Raw genomic sequence first — 26850 nt, 5'->3', positions numbered from 1 at the left:
AAGACGCGGCTTGAAAACTATCGGTTGTGCGCAGATGACTTTAAAAGTTGGTCGATGTGCAGACGACTTTAGAACACGAAAATCTGCAGTCTTGACTTAAGAGGATTAGTGTCTAGACATGACTTTAGAAATAAAATGGATTTGTAGACATGACTTAAGAATTAATTGTTGTTTAGACAGGACTTTAGAGGCTATGGTTGTGAAGAAATGACTTGAGATCATGTTTGCACGGATATGACTTGATAATATATGACTGTGTGGACATGACTTGAGATCTTAGGCTAGTATCGACATGACTAGGTGATTTATGACTGTGCATACATGACTTGAGACTCTGTAGACATGACTTGAGATCCTTTGTTAGTATCGACATGACTTGGTGATTTATGACTGTGTAGAAATGACTTGAGATCATATGCTAGTGACATGACTTGGTGATTTATGGTGAGACATGACGTGAGATTATTTACACATGAATTGAGATCTTATGTTAGTATCCCCATGACTTGGTGATTTATGACTGTGTGGACATGACTTGAGACTGTGTAGACATGACTTGATATTATGTAGACATGACTTGAGATTATGTAGACATGACTTGAGCTTATGTAGACATGACTTGATATTATGTAGACATGACTTGAGATTATGTAGACATGACTTGAGATTATGTAGACATGACTTGAGACAGTGTAGACATGACTTGAGACAGTGTAGACATGACATGAGATTATGTAGACATGACATGAGCTTATGTAGACATGACTTGAGACAGTGTAGACATGACTTGAGATTATGTAGACATGACTTGAGCTTATGTAGACATGACTTGATATTATGTAGACATGACTTGAGATTATGTAGACATGACTTGAGATTATGTAGACATGACTTGAGACAGTGTAGACATGACTTGAGACAGTGTAGACATGACATGAGATTATGTAGACATGACATGAGCTTATGTAGACATGACTTGAGACAGTGTAGACATGACTTGAGATTATGTAGACATGACTTGAGATTATGTAGACATGACTTGAGATTATGTAGACATGACTTTAGATTATGTAGACATGACTTGAGATTATGTAGACATGACTTGAGATTCTACCATAAGACAGCCAGTTCTGACGTCCTGAGCCCAATGCTAACCAGCTGATGCTATTAAAACAGGAAGGGGAACTTTAAATTGTTAATCTGGTGAAATTGGCCCCCGCTGTCTTCGTCTGTCACCTAATGATCGAATGATGGGGTGGGGTAGGGGAGGAAGGTAGGAGGGGTGGGGTGGGGGAGTACGGCATGAGGGATGGGGGAGGACAGTATGAAAGAAGAATGATATGGGGGAGGACGGTATTAGAGGTGGGGTGGGGACGTGACAAAGGAGAATGGTATGGGGAGGACGGTATTAGAGGTGGGGTGGGGGAGAACGGTGTGAGGGGTGGGGTGGGGTAGGACGGTGTGAGGGGTGGGGTGGGGTGCGGGAGGACGGTGTGATGGGTGGGGTAGGGGAGGACAAAATGAGGTGTTGGGTGGGGTGGGTGACCGTATGATTCCGTGAGGGTGAGGAAAGTATCAATGGTTAGTACGGGGTATGTAGGTATTAAGGTCGGGAGTGGACGGTGTGAGGGGTGAGGTGGGAGTGGACGGTGTGAGGGGTGGGGTGGAGGAAAATATTGTCATTTGGTGAGGGTGTAGAAAATATCAGGGGTGGGGTGTGGATTTAGGGGTGGGGGAAGATAAGGAAAAGTAAGGAAAAGGGTAGATAACATTCGCTCTAATTGCGTTTTGTTTTACAATATTTCCTTTCCTGGACTAATGTCGGAATCAGAATTAGAATCTATAAGTTATTTACAGTTTGTCTGAAGCGGGATTTGATAAGTTATTTATAGTTTGTCTAGCGGGATTTGATAAGGGCGCATTGTATTTTTGGTTTTGGGCGTGTGTATATATATATATATATATATATATATATATATATATATATATATATATATATATATATATATATATATATATATATATATAATATGTGTGTGTGTGTAAGGCAAGGGGATTTTTTTTTTTGGGTAGACCAACACGATCAGGCCAGAAAAAATATCGGGGCTAAAGCGAAACGATTGGCATGTTCGTGTTTTAGTTGACGTAGCACGGCGACTAAAGCAGCGTACAGAATGTAAACTGTGAGCTGTTTTAACATGAGACAGGCTTTGTGCGACCTTTCGACAGTTTAAAAGACGTCGTTTCAATATTTGATGATGACTTACACTCCCACCCCCCCCCCCCCCCACCGGTTCGGCGTCATCCACCCACTCCATCCCAGGGGCGTCGCCAGGTTTTCCTTGCAAGCAGTGCCGGCGCTAGGTTATTTAGCGCCCTAGGCATAACTTAGTAAAACGCCCCCTTTCACACAAATTAATTATTAAAACATATGTATAAGAAAACAAGTAATTAATTTAAAATGACATATTAATTGTGTATCAATTGCATACACGTTATCAGTAGACATCAAAATCAAATTTTACTTGCCTCCTTCGTCTCAAAAGTGTGTACTAATTCCTTCAATTCCAATTTGCAAGCGTAATCACATTTTATTGAAATTGTTGCTAAGTGCACGAGTCTACTTTGTACTTAACGACATAGTCCCACTTCCTCCCCCCCCCCCCCCCCCCCCCCCCCCCCGTGAGAAAAAAAGTCTGGAAAAAAAAACGCTGAATCAAAAAAGAGTTGTTGTAGTGTTGGGCTCTCTGCAGACCTGCCAAGGTGAGTTCCAAAACGGAACTTACCGGTTTTAAGCTTGACTGTCTTTCGGTATAATTGTGAAATGTCTATATTGTGTGATTACGCAACGATTTTTTTTTTTATTTTGAAAAATAAAAGGTAATAAATAATATAGATTCCAGCCTAAAATTGTTATATATAAATCCTTTAAGAGAGGAGAAAAATTTGAAAAGACAGTTAGATGTTTAATTTATGACTAAGACTGTATGTCTACTAACATTAAGTATTGAAATCTATAACGGCTACTGATGTATTTGTTTTCAACTTGATAATGCTAAAAAAAACTACCAGACTATTTTGTTTAGAACTTAAGCTGTATATAATTTTTACAATAGCAAATAATAACTTAAAGTTGTATTTATATTTATATGTAAGCGGTAAATTTGATATGAATGTAAAGTTAAGCAACGAATTATCTTCCATTTGGAAATCCGATTACCAAAAATTTATTCAAGGGAAATAACTTTCAGAAGAATAGCTAAATTAACCAAGTTTAACTAAGACATGTATGAAAAAAACTAAAAATTTCATTACATAATAATTATAGCAAATCTTTTATATTAGCTATGTAACCTTGTAAAAATAATTTATTTTACCAATCAAACACTTAATTGTACGGTTTGTTTTAAAATTTGAAAATGGTAGCCTTATTATAACATTTTTTATTCAATTTCGATGGCGTACCGAGAATTGTAATGAATCTGAAGATTGGAGATCAAAATATTAAAATTTTGGAAGACACTAATTCGTTTAACTTCAACAAGCACTACAAACGGTACTCCCAATCAACAACGATTTCACTGGACATACTACTACACTTCTACAGTCAATACCTTAAAACCACAAGAACCAATACTCCCGAACTACGATACTTCATCACCGGCATTCTCATTTCTCTACTACCAATCAGATTCCACTTAGACCTTCAGCTACAAAACAGCCAAATAAAAATCATAACACTTTTACACTTCGATACTTAAAACCTAAGAAACAATATCAGCAACAGCCTTCCGCCGCTACTCCCAAATCTAAACGATTCATCAAAAGTTATCAAACATTAAACAAGTACAACACTTTGAACACCCCGTCATTACAAAACTCTGTATACCAGGACAGATTTCTAATTCAAAGTCAGAGAAAACGAGACTTACAAGCCCTATTAAAATTAGATAACCGTTTGAAATTTTCGAAATTTAAATGACGTACTTATTTATTCGTTTTCTACATCAATTATGTGACACCAAATTAAAAAGGCAAAGTGACTGGTAAAAAGCGCCCCGACCTTTCCAAATTAGGGATATGGTGTTGCATTTTCACTATCGCGAATAAATATAGGCCTATATAGACCTAATTTTGGGGTGGGGTGCAAAATTGATAGTTCGTCCTGGGTTTCGAAATAGATCGCTATACCTTTATAAAAATTATTAATTATTAGGTACTTTTTGATAATAGCGACTAAACCTTTTGCGCCCCCCTCTTAGGGATGGCGCCCTAGGAGACCGTCTAGTTCGCCTTATAAGTAGTGCCGGCCCTGCGTGCAAGGGAAACAGTGAGTGTATAAAAACGGCGTCAAGATTTTATTTTAATTATTAAAAATTTAAAACAATGTTTATTTTCATGTTTTTTTTTGTTCCGGGTTAATACAAATGTTTACAAGAAGGGTGGGGAGAGAGACCGACTCACCTTTAACAAAGAATTTCACACGGTGGGGTTTTGGGGGGGGGGGCGGTTGATCCATCTGCTCCCATAACGCCAACACTTCTTACCATGACGTATTCCTCTATTACCTACACCCCGGCCGCTCAACGTTACCCACGTCCTACCATTCACCATTGACTATTCACCATTCACCATTGCCTATTCACCATTCACCATTGACTATTCACCATTCACCATTGACTATTCACCATTCACCATTGACTATTCACCATTCAATATTGCCTATTCACCATTCACCATTGCCTATTCACCATTCACCATTGACTATTCACCATTCACTATTGACTATTCACCATTCACCATTGACTATTCACCATTCACCATTAACTATTCACCATTCACCATTGACTATTCACCATTCACCATTCACCATTGACTATTCACCATTCACCATTGACTATTCACCATTCACCATTGACAATTAACCATTCACCATCGACAATTGACCATTTTTTTATGATACGAATACACCGCACATGATTCAGTAGCTAATCAACTAAGCCAGTTTCCTACTATCCTGCACCTATAACAGGGGTCGGCAACCTTTTGAGAGGGAAAAGCCAAAAGCAGTAGCGTAGCGAGGGGGGGGGGGGGGGGGGGGCGGGGGGGGGGGGACATATGTCCCCGGGCGCCGAGCTTAGGGGGCGCAAAAATGGGTTGGAAAAATAAATTGAAAGGTTGAGGTGGGTGCAAATTGAAAGTTTGAGGGGGGGGGTGCAAATTAAAATCTCGAGGGGGGTTGCAAATCGAAAGTTTGAGGGGGGGGGAGGGTGCAAATCAAAATCTCGAAGGGGGGGTGCAAATCGAAAGTTTGAGGGGGGGTGCAAATCAAAATCTCGAGGGGGGGTGCAATTCGAAAGTTTGAGGGGGGGGGGGGGGTGCAAATCAAAATCTCGAGGGGGGTGCAAATCGAAAAGTTTGTCCCCGGGCGCCGGGAAGGGTCGCTACGCCTCTGGCCAAAAGTTACAATTTACAAAATGTCCCAGTTTTTAGAGAGCCTCTTACACTATTTATTTCAATATTATGATATTTGATTAAGAGTATATATATATATATATATATATATATATATATTAAAATAAATAGCTTTAAATATGAAACAATATTTATTCATATAAAAACATACACACGTTTCACAGAAAAAATATTAACATATTTTATCTAGCTCTTCTAGAATAATAAAATCAGTTATCAAATGATAAAACAATAATTATTGAATAATATTTACAATAGTTTGACGTTGCAAGCCTTTTGAATGTTTGTTTAAACCTGGCTCATAACTTGTTGTTTTCAGTTTCAAGCACGCCTCTAGATTTTTATTTGTTAGTAGGCTTTTTACTTATCTTTTATATTATATTCATGCAAGAAAACGCTTGTTCGCATGCATATGTAGACCCAGGGGCGTAGCGAGGGGGGGGGGGGGGGCGGGGGGGGGGGGTGCGGAACGCACCAGGTGACACCATTTAAGGGGGTGACACCAAGGCAAAAAATAGCAAAATAAATAGAGAAAAACTCGAGGGGGGTGCAAATCGAAAGTTTGAGGGGGGGGGTGCAAATCGAAAACTTGAGGGGGGTGCAAATCGAAAGTTTGAGGGGGGGGGGGGGGTGTTGCAAATCGAAAATTTGAAAGTTTGTCCCTGGGAAGGGTCTCTATGCCTCTGGGGGGTTGACACCATTAAGTGCCGCACCGGGTGACACCCGACCTCGCTACGCCACTGTGTAGACCCGAAGATCGTCAGAACTCCATATGCAAAGTTCTTCACCTCACTGTAGCATCCTGGGAGACTATTACATGCGTCACAAAATAGTGCCTCAACTCGCGGCATTTCTTTTAGAGCTGCCCACTTCTGTAGCGAAACGTGCATGTTTTACTAGACCTCCATCTTTTTTAACTTGCTCTTGATATCTGTGAACTTACCACTCCACAAATGTTTGGTTTTCAAATCCAGCTATTTCATTAGAAGAGAGCCAACATCAATTCCAAATAGCTCGAAGTTATTCTCATTTGTTTTTGTGTTGAGAGAATCTACTATGAACGTCCGGGTACTTGCATTTTTACTTTCTCGTATATACGTAGTATAGAGAAAGTATTGTAATCGTGCAAAAAAAAAAAATCGAGATTTTTACAAATCTCGACGTTTTACACCTCACTGATACGGAAAAACATAATTTTGCAATCTTGTCCGTATGTCTGTGTGTGTGTGTGTCTGTGTGTCTGTCCGTGTGTAAACACGATAACTTGAGTACCGTTACAGCTAGGTTGATGAAATTTCATATATAAGTATTTTATCAAAATCGTAGATCCGTATCAACTTTTGAGCGATTTCCGATAACCGGAAGTGGTACTTTTCCTACTTTGAATTTTTCAAAAGCCTATAACTTGAGTACTATTTCAAATAGATAAATGAAATTTCACATGTAAGTAAAAGATCTAATTCTCTACCTTCTGTTAAATTTTGAGTAATTTCCGTTGACTGGAAGTAGTAATTTACGCTACTTCCGATTTCTCAAAAAACTAATGTAAATTTTTAAAGTACTAATAATATTGCGCACTATTATACGCGTTTTTATTCGGCGTTTGCTTGGTGCGCAATGTTTTTTTTTATGAGATTCTATTCTATTTTTAAAAGTTTAAGTATTTAAAATGGATTAAAAATCATAACTATATCCCCAGTTACCATCCAGCTATTTCATTAGAAGAGAGCCAACATCAATTCCAAATAGCTCGAAGTTATTCTCATTTGTTTTTGTGTTGAGAGAATCTACTATGAACGTCCGGGTACTTGCATTTTTACTTTCTCGTATATACGTAGTATAGAGAAAGTATTGTAATCGTGCAAAAAAAAAAAATCGAGATTTTTACAAATCTCGACGTTTTACACCTCACTGATACGGAAAAACATAATTTTGCAATCTTGTCCGTATGTCTGTGTGTGTGTGTGTCTGTGTGTCTGTCCGTGTGTAAACACGATAACTTGAGTACCGTTACAGCTAGGTTGATGAAATTTCATATATAAGTATTTTATCAAAATCGTAGATCCGTATCAACTTTTGAGCGATTTCCGATAACCGGAAGTGGTACTTTTCCTACTTTGAATTTTTCAAAAGCCTATAACTTGAGTACTATTTCAAATAGATAAATGAAATTTCACATGTAAGTAAAAGATCTAATTCTCTACCTTCTGTTAAATTTTGAGTAATTTCCGTTGACTGGAAGTAGTAATTTACGCTACTTCCGATTTCTCAAAAAACTAATGTAAATTTTTAAAGTACTAATAATATTGCGCACTATTATACGCGTTTTTATTCGGCGTTTGCTTGGTGCGCAATGTTTTTTTTATGAGATTCTATTCTATTTTTAAAAGTTTAAGTATTTAAAATGGATTAAAAATCATAACTATATCCCCAGTTACCATCCCCTGTTGTTTTATATAAGAATATTCGAGAAAGTTTAGGGGAGATCACTACCGGTTTATTTATCGAATTGCTCAAATCTCTCAGTGAAGCCATCCTTCATTTTGTTTATAGTAATGCTGAAGTGATTCATGTTAATAGTAGTATTGGTTTTATCACGATTTTTCTTTTTCAGATTTTTCAAAATAAAGTAATTTACCGCTCTCCGTGTCTTCAACAAAATGAAGTAATTTCTTCTTTTTCGCAACAATCATCTTCTTCAAGCAAGACATAGTCCGGGTTTTCCATTAAGTTTTACACTAATTATTTATTATTAGCTGGTTTAGTTTCTTTGTGATATCTCCACTATGAAGTTGAATGTTTCAATTCGGAATGGACAATGTAATAGGAAGTACATTGAGATAGGGATTAACTAAATATTATAATAGAATAGTGAATGTTTATTGTTTATATCTATTGTTATATCGTTTATTACCGAGTGTTGCAGACTAATATGTTTATGAGTTTTGAAAATAAAATAAGATAATTATTAATATTTGTGCATGGAGCTGAAGAGCCGCAACTGGACACCAAAAGAGCCGCATGCGGCTCGCGGGCTGCAGGTTGCCGACCCCTGACCTATGATATAATTATACGAAAGAAACAGGTAAAGTACATGCTCGGACAGAATCTTAAGTCCAACGATCAAAATTCACCTATCACCAATGTCCATATCACACCATTACAAAGAATTAACAAATGTATAGGCCCTATACTCTGAATATATGAAAAAGAAATAAAAATGCTGGCGTGATGATTAAATCTGTGTATAATATATTTTATGTTATATTTTTTTAGAAAGAAAAACAAAAAAAATTATATTTCTAACTATTTTACGCTTGCTATTTTGAGTTAACCCCTGTATTTACGCCGATTATCTCCCTTGAACAGCCTTACCTCCCCTTACTTAACAAACCTCGGGTGACCAACAACACTGTTGACACAATGCTCATGTGAACCGTTGCCTTATGCGCTACATAGAGCGAACGAGCAAGAGGCCTGCCACGTACTGATACCCGCAATAACGAAAGATTAAGACGGAAACTACTGCAATAAAGTGCACGTTTTAATTAAGTTCTTTTAATTAAGTTTCTTAACAAGGGTAGAAAAAAAAATTAAGTAGGTTTATTTGCGCATGAATGTGTTTTCGCTCTTAATACGTAATCAATGCAATATTGATTAACCAGGGTTTATTTCATTAAGGGTATATGATACCTTGATGAATAGGGGCTGTGTATTATGGCTGTATAACCTAATATTGACAGGATTATTGTAGGAAATCATGACCCTATGATATATAGATGGGATTAGTATAGCATGTTATTGCTATATGATACCTCAATATAGACGGGAATATCATAGGAGTTTGATAACTAAGAGTTTTACTTAAGACTTTATTATTATATCAAAAGCTGGTAATTAGGAGTAAAGTAGATGATAGTATGGTTGATCTTTTACCCAACAGAGAGGGGCGTAGAAGAATTACTTCTATTCGATGCCTAGATAACTAGAGGCTTAGTGTTAGAAATTATGGCTGTGTAATACGATCTTGGAGAGGATGGCTGATTATGTATCGAAACACGTCTACAATAGAAGTCCACTGTTATGATGTTTGATGTGGTTGTTTGATGTTGATGTTTGATGTGGCTGTTTGATGTGGCTGTTTGATGTGGCTGTTTGATGTGGCTGTTTGATGTTGATGTTTGATGTGGCTGTTTGATGTGGTTTTTGATGTTGATGTTTGATGTGGCTGTTTGATGTGGCTGTTTGATGTGGCTGTTTGATGTGGCTGTTTGATGTGGCTGTTTGATGTGGCTGTTTGCTGTGGCTGTTTGATGTGGCTGTTTGATGTGGCTGTTTGATGTAGCTGTTTGATGTAGCTGTTTGATGTAGCTGTTTGATGTGGCTGTTTGATGTGACTGTTTGATGTAGCTGTTTGGTGTGGCTGTTTGATGTTGATGTTTGATGTTGATGTTTGATGTGGCTGTTTGATGTGTCTGTTTGATGTGGCTGTTTGATGTGGCTGTTTGATGTTGATGTTTGATGTGGCTGTTTGATGTGGCTGTTTGATGTTGCTGTTTGAAGTGGCTGTTTGATGTGGCTGTCTGATGTGGATGTTTGATGTGGCTGTTTGATGTTGATGCTTGATGTGGCTGTTTGATGTGGCTGTTTGAAGTGGCTGTTTGAAGTGGCTGTTTGATGTGGCTGTTTGATGTTGCTGTTTGATGTGGCTGTTGATGTGGCTGTTGATGTGGCTGTTGATGTGGCTGTTTGATGTGGCTGTTTGAAGTGGCTGTTTGATGTGGCTGTTTGATGTGGCTGTTTGATGTGGCTGGGTGATGTGGCTGTTGATGTGGCTGTTTGAAGTGGCTGTTTGATGTGGCTGTTTGATGTGGCTGTTTGATGTGGCTGTTGATGTGGCTGTTTGAAGTGGCTGTTTGATGTGGCTGTTTGATGTGGCTGTTTGATGTGGCTGTTGATGTGGCTGTTTAAGGTCAAAATGTCAAGTCTATTTTGTCTAACTTTACATCTTTTAGATCAGGGGTTCCCAACCTTTTTTTACTCTAGAGCACATTCTAAAATATCTGTAGGGTGGCGGGCACCATCTATTTTAAATCGACAAACTCCTTCCATAACTTGTCATTTTCCCATAATTTATTTTCTTTTTTTTATAGTCATAATGTATAAAAAAGTAATATAAACAAAAATGTTTCAAAATAATAAAATTATTTGGCATTTTTTTCGAATTGCATACACACAGAGAAATGTAGTTACAAAACGTAGAGAAAGGTTTTCTGCGTGTACAAGGTGTGATGTGCAAATAGCACTAGCCTTTCCAGGCAAGCGTAAATAGTGCAGTCTGACAAGTTGGGACAAGTATCGAACATATTTAATAAACCTAGGCAGTCAAAAAAAAAATTAAAACTGTTACAAATAATTGAAAATAAATCATATTTTAAAATAATGTTTATGAAAAAAATTCTGTCTCTGTCAAATAGTGAGAGGCGGGCACATACGAATCGTTCAGCGGGCGCCATGGCGCCCGCGGGCACAGGGTTGGGAACCCCTGTTTTAGAGGGTGAAGTATAGATAATAGACCACACCTACGTAGATAACCTCTTTTATCACACACCAACTAGAGATAATCGTGATGATCAAACAAATGCTATAGAAAATCTGTTTCATCAAACACCAACTAGAGATAATCTTGTTGACCAAACACATGCTTTAGATAATCTCTTTGATCAAACAAACCTTGCACAGAATGTTGTTGATTAACCACCTCCTATAATCTCATTGATAAAACACCCTTTCCAGATAATTCCCTTTAATGAAACACCCTCTACAGATAACCCCATTGATAAAACACCCTCTACAGATTATCCCGTTGATATAACACCTCCGGATACTCCCCTTAATCAAACACCCTCTCCAGATAATCCCCTTCAAACACCCGCTTGAAGATGTATCAACACATTCGCTATGAGAGTCAACTGCTAGAAAACATTGACTCGGCCAATTTCATTAATAGAGTAGACCAAGAAAATAAAGCAATAGTCAATGCAACAACCCACCTTCTTGATACCAAATGAATTAAAACTGACCCACAGTCCCACCAGGACCTCCCCCCCCCCACGCCTCTTCCTAATTAAGGAAATTACCGTTATTTAAAACCCCCGACCTTCTTCAAACCTCAAGCACCGATTTGATTGGATAGATTCTGGTCACGTGCGCGGGGCCCGGGATAAAAATCACATTTATCGTAAACACCGCGATATAAATGCATTGTGGGAGCCGTGTGATATATCAGCCCCGTGTGGGGTGGTGACACATCAGGAAATACGGTTTAAAGAGCGATGCATTTGTTGGGTTGGCAAATCTTTACGTCTGGTTACGCGATGTTTGCGACCTATGGCTGGCAGACGGTGTGGTGTGTTTTCTCACAGCTCGTGTGGGTGGGTGGGGGGGGGGGGTGATGCTAATTTATGAATAATCAAAAATCTATAATTGCCAAAAATAGATGCTGTATAGTCACACACACACACACTCGAATATATATATATATATATATATATATATATATATATATATATATATATATATATATATATATATATATATATATATATATATATATATATATATATATATATATATATATATATATATATATATATATATATATATATATATATATATTTATAGTGGAGTGAGAGTTAAAACTGTTCTTCCTTACTTATTTCCCTGTTTTGACAACGTCATGAGGTCATATTAAAGACCAAACAATTGTATTATTTTGTGATTACAGGCAGTTACTAGCCCATCAAGCACGCTTTGTTTTACCCCTGATTTAACTCGCCCAGTAACCTTTGCTGTCAAGAGTTGCGTGAACTGTTTCAAATAAATCCTTACTTTCCTGTGCTGTTCGCTAAATAAAGACAAGACACAAACAACAATATAATCACAGGGACAAAACATTGACTTGTCACAGTTAACGCAAAAAGATTGCGATAAAAATAGTCTGTCGTGTATGAAACGAGCAAGACAGAACTCTCTATCCACTGGAGCTGTTAAAATGCTGAATTCTAGTTTGTAAGGGAGATCACTCGTTTACGCACGACACCAAATCTAACTGATGGTATTTTATAGTAGAAGACTCAAAATTAACAATAGTTTTTTTGTTTTGTTTTTTAATAAGAAAAAAAATGATTATGAAGTTAAATTACTTATATTTAATACATTTTTTTCTAATTATGGAATAGAATTTATTTTGGGTGTTTGAAAATCTAGATAAGGGTTGGTGAGTGTCATGCGACGCCCCTCTTTTTCTGATGGTGTTGTACCACACACCTTTGATGGTGTTATACCACACACATTTGATTGTGTTGTAGAACACACATCTGATGGTGTTTAGCGAACAAATCTGATGGTGTTTAACCACACATCTGATAATGTTTAGTGAACAAATACGATGGTGTTGTACCACACACCTTTGATGGTGTAGTACCACACACCATTGATGGTGTTTATGTCATGAACACTTCTGACGGTGTTGTTCCTAAAGAAAAGACAACCAACGAAGGTTAACCCCCGCTCATTGACTCCCCCTGCCGGATGAGACAAAAGGACGTCGTCAGAAAGCTACATGATGAATAATTAAACACAATCAGTGCTAATTGCAGTCAGGGACGGTCCTCCGTCCAGTTGTAGCAAGAAATATTGCCGACGTTTTACCTGCCCTGTGACGTCACCACGAGTTTAATAGTCCACGGCGACCTTTGGTTTTATGAGCCTCGTTTTCGTTGTTCTCTTCTCCTTATCAGGGACTCTATGCATGACGTCACGGCAGTTGGAAATGTTTCTAATTTCGAGTTGGATTGGTTTGTAAGGTCTAGAGGGATGGGAAAAGGGGGGGGGGGGGATTTGTTATTCATTCATGGGCGGGTTACACTGACCGTTAAATGTGAAGGGCTGGGGTTATAAAGTATATGGGCTGGGGTTATAAAGTATATGGGCTGGGGTTGGGGTAAAGGGGGGCTTATCAGTTGCATATAGAGTTGATCACGTCATTCACTTTATATAGTAGATACGATGTAGACGTAATAGCTGAGCATGAGTATTGGTAAAGGGGTCATCCATAAATGACGTCACGCTTTTTTTGACGATTTTTACCTCACCCCCCCCCATCCCCTCCGTCACACGTCGTCACAAAAAGCCAGACCCCCCACCCTAAAATAACGCCACACCTCAGCCTACAATACCCCTCAAAATTGCAGTTGAATTTTTTAAAAACATTGATATTTTTCTAAAAATCTTGTCTAAACTATTACATTTTATTAAAACAGTTATCTAAAACGCGAAATAACGACCAAAACGTCGTTTTCTAACATTGCTTTTTTATAATGCAAAAGTGTGACGTCGCAACATCTGACCCCCCCCCCCCCCCCCCCCTCCCCGTCATCACACATCGGCTGAAGAAGCAAAAAATTATGCTAATCTCTCAGTTGAGTCGCCTAATGCAAATATGCTGCCTATGTTTTATATAGGCTAAACTAATGACGTTGACTTTCATAAAACATGTATTCAGCGTTTTGTTTTCAAATAGTATTCATATCAGAAGGGACGAACTATAAGGAATATATCATAGCTTCTAGAGCTTCGAAAGATAGTCCTCAGAATGGTAATATTGGGTACTATTGGGTACAAAACTCACAGGTATTCCTAAAATGGATTTCTGTTGAATCTATCATAGCACCAACCCGCTATCACAGAATCTACAATCATCTAAGGTTATGTGGGTACTACACAAATCTATTATAGTGCCTACACCTACCTAAGATAGATTGTAATGTTGGGTACTACACAAATCTATTATAGTGCCTACACCTACCTAAGATTGTAATGTTGGGTACTACACAAATCTATCACAGTGCCTACACCTACCTAAGATAGATTGTAATGTTGGGTACTACACAAATCTATCACAGTGCCTACACCTACCTAAGATAGATTGTAATGTTGGGTACTACACAAATCTATCACAGTAACTACACCTACCTAAGAATGGTAATGTTGGGTATTACACAAATCTATCACAGTGCCTACACCTACCTAAGATAGATTGTAATGTTGGGTACTACACAAATCTATCACAGTAACTACACCTACCTAAGAATGGTAATGTTGGGTACTACACAAATCTATCACAGTGCCTACACCTACCTAAGATAGATTGTAATGTTGGGTATTACACAAATCTATCACAGTGCCTACACCTACCTAAGAATGGTAATGTTGGGTACTACACAAATCTATCACAGTAACTACACCTACCTAAGATAGATTGTAATGTTGGGTACTACACAAATCTATCACAGTAACTACACCTACCTAAGAAAGGTAATGTTGGGTACTACACAAATCTATCACAGCACCTACACCTATCTAAGATAGATTGTAATGTTGGGTACTACACAAATCTATCACAGTGCCTAAACCTACCTAAGATAGACTGTAATGTTGGGTACTATAATATATCGCAGTTACTACACCTACCTATGGTAGACTGTAATGTTGGGTACTACACAAATCTATCACATCGCTTAAACCTACCTAAGAATGGTAATGTTGGGTACTAAACAGAGTTTGACTTATTTCCACACTTTCTCTAATTAGGGGAGGGGGAGGAACGTCAAACGTGTCAAAAGGAAATTATTGAGGACAAAATGGGCAATTACTTGGATGTCTTGATTTGATTTTCTGGTAAGTAGTCTAAGACTTTTCTGAAGGATACTGTAGGGTACAGCAGGGTTATGTACGGTACGGAGGGTTTGTAAGACAGTAATGAACGGTATAGTAGAGGGTTCGGCAGGGTATTGTAAGGTACGGCAGGGTACGGATGGTAGGGCAGGGCACGGAGGGTAGGGCAGGGCACGGAGGGTGCGGAAGGTGCTGACGGTACAGATGGTACCGATGGTACGGAGGGTACCGATGGTACGGTACGGAGGGTACCGGTGGTACGGTACGGAGGGTACCGATGGTACGGTACGGAGGGTACCGATGGTACGGTACGGAGGGTACCGATGGTACGGTACGGAGGGTACCGATGGTACGGAAGGTACGGTAGGGTACGGCAGTATATTATTGTAGGAAGGTACAGAGAGTACGGCATAGTACTGTGATGAAAGGGAAGGCACCATAGGGTACTGTAGAATATGGAGGGCACGGCAGGGTACTGTAGGATATGGAGGGCACGGCAGGGTACTGTAGGATATGGAGGGCACGGCAGGGTACTGTAAAATATGGAGGGCACGGCACGGTACTGTAGGATATGGAGGGCACGGCAGGGTACTGTAGGATATGGAGGGCACGGCAGGATACTCTTTGAGTTAAATAGCAAAACAAAAGCAGAAAAAAACAAAAACAAAACACAAACAACTCCGCAGTTCCAGTATGACGTTGTCAAACGTTTCCCTCTAACACTAAACCATTGTCAAAACAATTCAAACGACAAACAGGAAAGTATTAAACCACGAATTGAAATAATAAAATAATAAAATAAAAAACACTGTTAGACAGGCGAGAATTGCATATAGGGCAGAGGCAGTAGAGTCCGTGTATGTCAGCAATCCAATTATGGAGGCTTTTTATGTCCAAATATTGGAAATCAAATTTGATAGCTCAGGAAAAACTACGATAAGCCCCCTTATAGTTCAAGTGCGTTTACTTATCACACAACGAATCGAACTTTATAAACCAGTTTGTGTTACTGTTTTATGATATCTCAGCATTTCTGTAATAACATTCAAAGTATGTAAATTAAACTGTACGGTATTGATAAACATTTAAAGACACCAAAGATAAGTGTGGTTCACATAATTGGCAGTGAAGTATACGACAGCATCCGGCTCTAGAGGCTGAAGATGGGAAGCCTTGAAGACCCGGCAGGGACGCGATTGTTCTAGAACTCGATGCAAGGCTCGGCGAAAGAGGAAAATAAAATTGGTAATAAATTTCTGGCTCGGTCTTGGACTTCCACTTGAGTAGGCTGTTACTGAAGGAGTCAATAGGAGGAGGGGGGGGGGGGTTTGATGTGGGGAGGGGTGACATTGGTTGTATAGGGAGATATAGATATAGATTAGGGTTTTTTGAATAGGGGAGATGTAGAATGTAGTTTGTGTATGGGGGAGATGTAGAATGTAGTTTGTGTATAGGGGAGATGTAGATTAGGATTATTGTACAGGGGGCTGTGGGAAGATGTAGAGTAGCGTTTTTGTATAGGGGAGATGTGGAATATTGTTTTTTTATAGGGGAAATGTAGAGTTGGGTTTTTGTATAGGGGAGATGTAGACTAGGGTTTTTATATAGGGGAAATATAGAATAGGGTTTTTGCATAAGGGAGATGTAGACTGGGGTTTTGTATAGGGGGAATATAGACTAGGGTTTTTGTATAGATGACTGTTGTGAGATGTAGACTATGGTTTTGTACAGGGGAGATGTAGACTAGAGTTTTTTGTATAAGGAACTGTGGGGAGATTTAGTGTTGGGTTTTTGTATAGGGGAGATGTAGACTAGGGATTGTTGTATGAGAAGATGTAGAATGGGATTTTTGTATCAAGGAGATGTTATATATCTAACAATGTTGTTATATATGACGAAAATGCTTTTGGTAACTGTTCAAGACGTATGTTGGATTGAAAACCCCTTATTCTAAGAAAAATATGAAGCAGTGTTTACTTTTAAACGCATCCCTTTTATTTAACACTAACCTAAAGCAGTACCAACACTGACTTGCAACTTCCCACGACATAGTTGCAATGTTTGACGGTCCCATAAAACCTAATGTAATGGTTCCACACACTTCATCCCCCAACATCAGCGCCACCAGTTTTGTAAAGGGTTTTCTCGTGTGCCCTTTGCGCTATCGCCGTGTCTGTGATTGAATTTCTCAAGTGACTACTGAAGATCGGCGTTAAGATGGGCGGATTGATAACTTGTGAATCGAACATCGAAACCAATTTTTTTTTTAATGTCAAGGTTCTAAAATTTGGCAACGTAGTCGGGGTAAGCCCTTTTCTTTAGTGTAGAATATTTTTTTTTTTTACATTCTTAAACTGCTAGAGAAATTCGGTGTTAAATCGAGTATTTTTTAATTGTAGTGATTAGCAGGGCTTTTTTTTTTTTGCTTTGAGCAAAACGTATGTCATCTTCATACAATCATATCTCTTCAGTTGTAAAGTTTATGCTAGATAGCATTTTGCCAGCAGTTAAAAAATAAGGAGGATTATCAATTAGCCAAACAGGCGTCTATGTGTTGACAATTTCGCCAATGACACGGGTCGAGTGAAGGATATGTTTTTGAATACGCATCATGCTACTGTTATGGCTAGGGCTAGTGTTATGGCTAGATTTATGAATCTGGCTTCAGGATTATGGCTTGGTTTATGAATCTGGCTTTAGGATTATGGCTAGATTTATGTATCTTGCTTCAGGATTATGGCCTGGTTTATGAATCTGTCTTTAGGATTATGGCTTGGTTTATGAATATGGCTTTATGTAGGATTATGACGAGGGTTATCAATATGGCTTTATGTAGAATTATGGCTAAGATTATGAATATGGCTGTAGGTAGGATTATGGCTATGATTATGATTATAGCTTTAGTTAGGATTATGTCTAGGGTTAGTATTTTGGCAAAGGTTGTGAATATGGCTTTAGTTTGGATTATTGCTAGGGTAAGTAACATTGCTATATCTAGGGTTAGGGTTAGGATTATGGCTATAGCTAAGGCTAGGATTAAGAATATAGCAAGGGCTAGGAATATGGCTAGGATTAAGAGTATGGCTATAGCTACGATTAAGGCTAGGGTTAGGAGAATGGCAAGGCTTAGGATTATGACTAGGGCTAGGATTATGACTATAGCTAAGATTAAGGCTAGGAATATGGCTAGGGTTAGGATTATGGCTACGGCTAGTAGTAAGTCTAAGTCCATTGGTTAGAATCTAACCGTTGTATACCGCAACTATAAAGCTCTACATCCCAATTGTGAACTGCAACAATTTCCTTTATGTATCCATGCTGTAATCCACGACAGAAAGAATCAGATGGAAACGGATGCGATCAGAAATATATTTTTTTTTAAAACAAATGACCGACATAAAAACAAACATTCACACAGCCACACACTGCCAAAAAATGTAGACGTTTTGTCTGTAAAACCTCTACATTTTTTTAAAAACCACTTATCGCCCTAGACCCGCGTAAATTCCCCACGGAGTTCTGAAATCATGAAAGTTTCAAACAGGATCTATTAGCGAGGCGTTAAAAGGACGCCATGATATGCTAGCCTCTTGCGCGAGATTGCATTCTTTCGCACGTGCCGGCCATAGCGGGGTACTCACGAAATAAAAAAAAAAACGTTTTCCCCTCTATTTGTATTTTTTTTATATAAATTGTTTGACAAAAAAAAATTGGGGAAGACGGTGGTCAAAAACAGAGGGATTATAAAAAAAAACGCGAAGTATTAAAATCGTGGTTTAAAATATTGAAAGGACTAGTGTTGGGACCTTTATACAAAATATAAAAGGACATGGGACTGTTGGCACACAATATAAAAGGCCTAATTTATGGGAGTGTTATGAAAAAATATAAAACAAAAAGGGACCACATCACAAAATATGAAAAGGCTAATATATAGCAACGCTAAGAAAAGCAGGCTGAAATCGCAGTCGATGGCCTCAATGGCGATTAACCAGTTGACACGTATTCTAAATTGTGCTAGAGGGGATCCCTTCCAACACTAAAATTAAAAACGCAGAAGAAGAAGAAGAGGACTGCAACATAAAATACGAAAGGACTAATATATTGGACAGTCACAAAATATAAAAGGACTATTATATTTTGGATTGTTAGCACAAAATATGGAAGGACAAATATATTGGACCATCACAAAATATGAAAGGACTAATTAATCGGACCGTCACAAAATATAAAAGGACTAAAATATTGGACCATCACAAAATATGAAAGGACTAATATATTGGACGTCAGACAAATATAAAAGGACTAATATATCGGACCGTCACAAAATATGAAAGGACTAATAAATTGGACCATCACAAAATATGAAAGGACTAATATATCGGACGTCAGACAAATATAAAAGGACTAATATATCGGACCGTCACAAAATATGAGAGGACTATTATATTGGACCATCACAAAATATGAAAGGACTAATATATTGGACCATCACAAAATATGAAAGGACTAAAATATTGGACCATCACAAAATATGAAAGGACTAATATATTGTACGTCAGACAAATATAAAAGGACTAATATATTGGACCATCACAAAATATGAAAGGACTAATATATTGGACGTCAGACAAATATAAAAGGACTAATATATCGGACCGTCACAAAATATGAAAGGACTAATATATTGGACGTCAGACAAATATAAAAGGACTAATATATCGGACCGTCACAAAATATGAAAGAACTAATAAATTTGACCGTCACAAAGTATGAAAGGATAATACATTGGACGGTTATCACGTGAGACTGGTGCTTCAGGTCTGACAGGGTCGCGTGTCTATGCTCACGATGTTTTCGAAACGTCTGCCAGCTCTTTTGGTGTTTTCATCGAGTGACGCAACTTCCGGTCTGATGTGGTCATTTCCGGTACTCTTGGTTTATGATTTTATTTTAGAGGGGGGGGGGTGGTCGTCACTCGGCCAATGTGTCAGAGTTTCTTCCGGGCATCTCACTTCCCCCCCAGAAGAAGATGGATTTTATATAATAAACCTACACTTTTACTAGTGTCCGCCCCGCCCCCCAGAAAAATGTTGACCGCCACCCCCCTCGAAAATTTCAATGTGCCCCCCCCCCTTCCCCGGAGAAAAAAAGTCTGGAAGAAACACTGCAATGTGTGTGTGGGGGGGGTCTGAGTTTAGAGATGCTGAACTAGACGGGACTGGAGATGTGGGGTGTGGGGTGTTAGTGTTGTGTCGTAGTCTACATCATGAATTGTTTCAAGAATTAAATTGAGTTCATTGATTTATATTTAGAATGAACGTTATTGTAATTGTTGAGAGCTGAGGGGTGGGGGTGGAACTTAGCGTCATCATTTTAAGATGGAAGAATCTGGTTCTTGTGACAATGAAGGGATTGGGGGGGGGTGCTAAACGTTTAAAATTGAACTCGTGACTTCGTGTATGAACAGCATATATGCGAATGAAACTAGATCAAATTATGCGCCCCAGAACGAATTGCAGTGAGACCAAAAAAAAATATAACATCTCCAAAATATATTTATTAATAATTACGATTAGTTAATGATATAATAAAATATAATAACAATGACATAATAGAATAGCCGAGAGAAAAAAAGACAAAACTTATTTCTAGAGCTTTTATTGATTCAATATAAATCGGGGAATATAAATTTGTATTTAACGTGAAGAAGACACGGCAGAGGAAATGAAACAATCAATACGTAAAAAAAAGTTAATAAACGCATACGAAAAATGATGTCGAAGAAGACCTAGTTACGTTTTGACAACTGCGTTTACACACATATCAGCTACCATATTTTACCTTGAGGTTAAAAGTTAATTTATGCAACCTTTAACATAATTAACATCGTTAACATAATTATCGTTTTTAATATACAATCTTTTTCTTCTTCTTCGTTCTTAATTTTTAGTGTTGGAAGGGATCGAGCCTTATCTGCCAGAGGGATCGAACTCGAGACTTTTTTTTTTTAATTTATCAACCATGAACTTTTGCCGACTCGACTACGCTTCCTTCACAGTTAAGCGTTACGTGTCAACTGGTTATGCGCCATTGAGGCCATTGACTCCGATTTCAGCCTGCTTTTCTTTTTGGATTTGCTTCCATAGCCTTTGTCCAACCAAGAACTAACTACAAGGCAGCAGTTGTTTGATTTTGGAGTTGTCTCTCCTAGAAGAGTGGCTGTCCCCAGCTAACGAGCCTCATCTGCCCGAGGGTTCGAACTCGAGACTTTCCGGTTTAGCAACCATGAGCTTTACTCGACTCCTAATATACAATACTTAAAGCCTTTTCAAATGTCCAGCATAAGGAAATACATTGACTTACGGTTCTATTTAAAATTCGATTTGATGTGTTCTTTTTTTTTTCTTCTTTCTTAATTGTAATGTTGGACTCGATATCCACAAAAAAAAAATTAAGTCTGTGTATATTTTTTAAATTAAATTATGTTGTATGTTGCAGACTATGCTTCTTAGTCTTCTTAGTTCTTCGTTGGATGGTATTTCCTCCAACACAATTAAGCATTACGTGTCAACCTGTTTTGTGCCATATAGGCCGTTGACTACGGTTTCAGCCTACTTTTCTCTTTGTATTTATTTCCATAGCCTTTGTCCAGCCAAGAACAAATTACAAGGCAGCAGTTGTTTGATTTTGGAGGTTTTTTTTTTCTCTTGGATGTGTTGTTGTCCCCAACTATCGAGCCTCATCTGCACGAGGATTCGAACTTAGCAGCTATAAGCTTTACCACTCGGGGGAACTCGGGACTTTTCGGTTTAGCAACCATGAAGCTTTACAGACCCGACCACGCCTACAACTCGATTGGGTTAAGAGATCAACATCTATCAGAAATGACACAAACAATGACAAAGCAAAGACTTCTTGTTCACTTGTATAAACACACACACACACACGCACACACACACAAATACACACACACAAGCCCGCACGCGCGCACACACACACAAACTAAGTTTGAACAAAGGGAAAATCCGATTCCTCTGTCCCCTGAAACCACTTCCTGTTTCTCATTCGAAAGCCCATGGAGTTACTCCTCTTTATCCGTAATAAGCCCAAATGGCCGCCGTTGCCCGGGGGGCTTCCACGGTTCCAGTGTCGATACTACAGCATCCCCAGCAGACGATAATTAGCGCGAGAAATTTTAAAACGAGCAGACGGGGCGGCTGAAAATGGCACTCGTGTTCCACCGTCAGCAAAACTCGGGGCGGCCATGTTGTAGATTTTTTTTTTCTAATCAGGGGCGAATATCAAAAAGCAGGATAGAAGAATTTTTATTTTATTTTTTAAACTTTTTTTTTTTTGGGAGGATGTTCAGATTTCACGTTGAACATTCGTTGCAAGGATTGAAAGATTGTTTAAAGATGTAAGGGGAGGGAAAGGGGTGTGCAATCGTTTTGATTTTAGATTTCAAATTGAGTTATAATGTTAATGAATACGATTTTAGATTTGTGATAGATGACAGAATATGAATATTAAATTAATATCGATTAGAAAATTGGTCAATATTGTCCTACTTAAGCATTTAAAAAAATATATTCAAATATTCCTCTTTTTACATAAAATCTTGTAATTAAAACGTTTTTTTAGGATTTATTTTTAGATCAAACAATCCATAGGGTAGATAAATTAGAGGTCATAACCATATACTTTTGTTGTATTACACTTGATCTTTGCAAATATCTGCCAAGTAAACGACCATTCGTTTCTAAATTTGAGAACTTTAATATAAAAAAAAGAATAAATGACTTTTTAATGATGGACACTTGCTAAGACATGGAACATTGATAACGGTTTGGTATTCCTTTTATTAGTTTTTCACCGTTAGGTTAGGTTACGTTGGTTTAGGTTAGGTTAGGTTAGGTTAGGTTAGGTTAGGTTAGGTTAGGTTAGGTTAGGTTAGGTTAGGTTAGGTTAGGTTAGGTTAGGTTAGGTTAGGTTAGGTTAGGTTAGGTTAGGTTAGGAAAAGCCTGATATCGGAGTTAACAGGCCGTGTGGCACATAACATATGTAACTCTGTTGGAGGAAAGCTCGTCCTTCTTCTTCTTCGTTCTTAATGTTTAGAGGGTTGAACTCGATAAATTTTTTTTCGAATTTAACAACCATGAGCTTTGTCGACTCGACCACGCTTCCAACACAATTAAGTATACGTGTCAACTGGTTATGCGCCATTGAGGCCATTAACTTTTCAGCCTGCTTTTCTTTTTGGATTTGCCTCCATAGCCTTTGTCTAACCAAGAACAAACTACAAGGCAGCAGTTGTTTTGTTTTGGAGTTGTCTCTCCTAGAAGAGTTGCTGTCCCCAGCTAACGGGCCCCATCTGCCCGCGGGTTCGGAGCTTTACCGACTCTACCACGCCGACCCCCTAAATTTCATCCAAAATCAAAAGTAAGAACGAAGAAGAAGAAGAAATAAATTGCAACAAAGTGTTCCTCAGTACAATCCAACCTTCGGTTTTTTGTTGGGTTTTTTTTGGGTAAAAACCAACCAATAAATGTTACCATAGATTAGGCAACATGAGAGCAGTGAAGCAACACACACACACACACACACAGACAGACAGACAGACCAACGGAGGGTACACAGCCAGCAAATATCGGGCGTCGTTATGAAATGTCAACAAGACCACAGTCACGCTGATAGCCACGAAAACGTGAGCAGAATTTCGCTCTCCCCGCAAGCAAATTAAATACGCTAATAGATTTAGTCAAGTAGCAGGGGCTAGTGACGTTAGTGATGGTGTGTGTGTGTGTGTGGGGGGGGGGGGTGAGGGGTGTGATGTAATGTTTGGGGGCAGAGAGGTGGGGTTAGTGCTGTCATGAGGCTACTTATTCGAAGGGGTGGAGTAGGATATAATATGCTTGGGAGAAAGAGGAGAGAATGTGGTTGCATTTGTTGCACTATCTCATAATGTATGTCTACTAACATTAAGTATTGCAATCAATAACGGCTACTGATGTATTTGTTTTTCAACCTGATAATGCTAAAAAAACTACCAAACTATTTTGTTTAGAACTTCTGCTCTATATAGTTTTTACAATAGAAAATAATAACTTAAAGTAAGCGGCCAACCTAAGGTGCAGGAATTTGAAACGAATGTAAAGTTAAGCAACGAATTATCTCCCATTTGGAAATACAAAATATCAAAATTTCATTCAAGGGGAAATAACTTTCACAAAAATAGCTAAATTAACCAAATGTATGTAAGACATGCTTGAAAAAACACAATAAAACGCTCTAAATTTTATTAGATAATAATTATAACAAATCTTTTATACTAGCTAAGTAACCGTGTCAAAATAATATATTTTACTGATTGACTAATATATTGTAAGTTTCGTTTTAAAGTCTAAACACTGAAGCTTTATTATAATATACTTCTAGTCAATTTTGATAACATACTATCAACAGTTTCGAGGTACTCACAATTTCATTATAAATTTTGGATCCCCCCAAAAAAGGGACGCATTTTAAAAAAATAAAATACGGCTGGAGCCGGTAACCTGCGGCTCGCGAGCTGCATGCGGCTCTTTTGATGTTAAGATGCGGCTTTTCAGCTCGATGCACATATAGTACTTTTTTTTCAGAACTCATACAAATATTGTTCTGCAACACTCGGTAATGAACGATAAAATAATAACTATAAACAATAAACACTCGCTATTCTTTTAGATTAGAATATACAGTTACTCCCTATTTCAATATACTTCCTATTAAATATTCCGTCCCGAATTGAAACGTTCAACTTTATGGTGGATATCATAAAGAAATAAAACGAGCTAAATGTAAAACTGCAAGCAAAGGAAAACCGAGCCTATGCCTTGCTTGAAGACGTGGATTGTTTCGAAAAAAAATTAGTTGTTTTTGCTGAAGACACGGAGAGTGGTAAATTACCAAATTTCGAAAAGTCGGAAAAATATTACTTCAGCATTACTATAAACAAAATGAAGAATGGATTCCTGAGAGATTTGAGCAATTAAAAACAAATGGAAGTACTGTGGCGTTCATAGTAGATTCCCTCAACACAAAAACATGAGAACAACATTGAGCCATTTGAAATGGATGCTGGTTCGCTTCAAATGCACAAAAGTCAACACAATTCGATACCTGAATACCACAAGAATCGATAGTCCCGAACACCAGAACTATGATACTACATCACCTACATTCTCATTTCTCTGCTACCAATCAGATTCTACTAGACCTAAACTACACGATAACAGCCAAAAAAAAAATACGACACTTTAACACTTAGATACTTTATACCTACGAAACCATATCAGCAACAGCCTTCCGTCGTTACTCCCAAATCTAAAAGCTCATCAAAACTTACCAAAACAAGTGACCATACTAAGAAAACCTCTATACACAAGAAACTATTTCTAATTCAAAGTCAGAGAAAACGAGACTTACAAGCCCTATTAAAACCAAAATTGCACGTGTTTTGGAACGCCCCGTCATGCGCTGGAGCGATCACTAAATCAACTTTAAAATTAAATAACCGTTTGAAATGTTCTAAATTTAAATTACGAACTTATTTACTCGTTTTTATATCAATTATGTGACACCAAAATAAAAAGGCACAGTGACTTTCCAAATTAAGGAGGTGGGGTTGCATTTTCACCATCGCGAATAAATATAGGCCTATATAGACCTAATTTTGGGGTAAAGTAAAAGTTTCCCTTTCAAACCTGACGGTCTATGGGGCAAGTGAAGTAGAGTTCACTTGTTTCCGTGACCTCGGCAAATGAAGAGATAGTGTGGTCAGCACTATGCCCAGCCGCCTTTACTTTCCCTAACGTGAGTTAGGTACCCATCTTAGTTGGGTGGACTCAGGGACGGTCTACTGACTTGAACCCTGATTCGAACTCGAGACTTAAGGGTTAGCAGTCCTGCTCTCTACCGATAGACCACTGCGTCCCATCCCAATTTTGGGGTGGGGGAGCATAATTGATAGTTCGTCCTGGGCACCGAAATAGATCGCTACTACCTTCTATATTACTATCCATAGTTTATAAAAGATAATCAAAATTATTAATTATTAGGTACTTTTTGATAATAGCGATTAAACCTGTTTGCGCCCCCCCCCCCCCCCCCCCCCCCAAGGATGGCGCCTTAGGCGACCGCCTAGTTCGCCTTATAGGTAGCGCCGGCCCTGGGTGCGAGCTCATAGAATCATATTTTGTTTTCAAAATAATTGCGGTAGCTACTGTGTAAAAGACAACAGCTAAGAATAATTATAATTAAAATAAAATGGGTCTAATAATGACGAAGAAATTAGTCCAAAACATCATAAAAAATATTTAAGTTGTTTTTTTTAAAATATATTTTCTTGTTTTTATTTTATTTAGATCTATATTTTGATTATATTTCCGGTAAAAAATTCTGCTGAAATCTGCGGCATATTATACTGCTCTGCGCATGCTCACACTGTAAACTAAAAATAACATTAGAACAAACGCGTTTACATTACAAGCAACCCTAAGCGGAATAAATTATTGAAACTGCGCACTGTATTAGCCTATGCCATGTGTTAACGTGTAAGCCATTTCTCATTTCAAAACTCATACAGTTTTAATTTTT

The 26850-nt window shown here is 38.2% G+C and overlaps 1 protein-coding gene across 1 annotated transcript in view; it reads right to left on the bottom strand.

The window, feature by feature from the left end:
* Window positions 1-3687: 3687 nt before the first annotated feature.
* The window catches only part of LOC131944123 (nuclear transcription factor Y subunit beta-like), a 35375-nt gene continuing 12212 nt past the window's right edge, over window positions 3688-26850 (bottom strand). The window contains exons 2-3 of the mRNA XM_059304635.1: window positions 9718-10438; window positions 3688-3710 (exon numbers count right to left, since the gene is read on the bottom strand). Of these exons, the coding sequence (XP_059160618.1) occupies window positions 3688-3710; window positions 9718-10438 (744 nt within the window). The remainder of the gene's footprint in view (window positions 3711-9717; window positions 10439-26850) is intronic.

The sequence above is a fragment of the Physella acuta genome, unplaced genomic scaffold (assembly GCF_028476545.2).
Source record: "Physella acuta isolate Inbredline_101_S28 unplaced genomic scaffold, ASM2847654v3 ptg000482l, whole genome shotgun sequence".
Lineage (NCBI taxonomy): Eukaryota > Metazoa > Mollusca > Gastropoda > Physidae > Physella > Physella acuta.
Note: the sequence above shows the minus strand (reverse complement) of the source record. Positions and strands in the feature narration are given on the sequence as shown.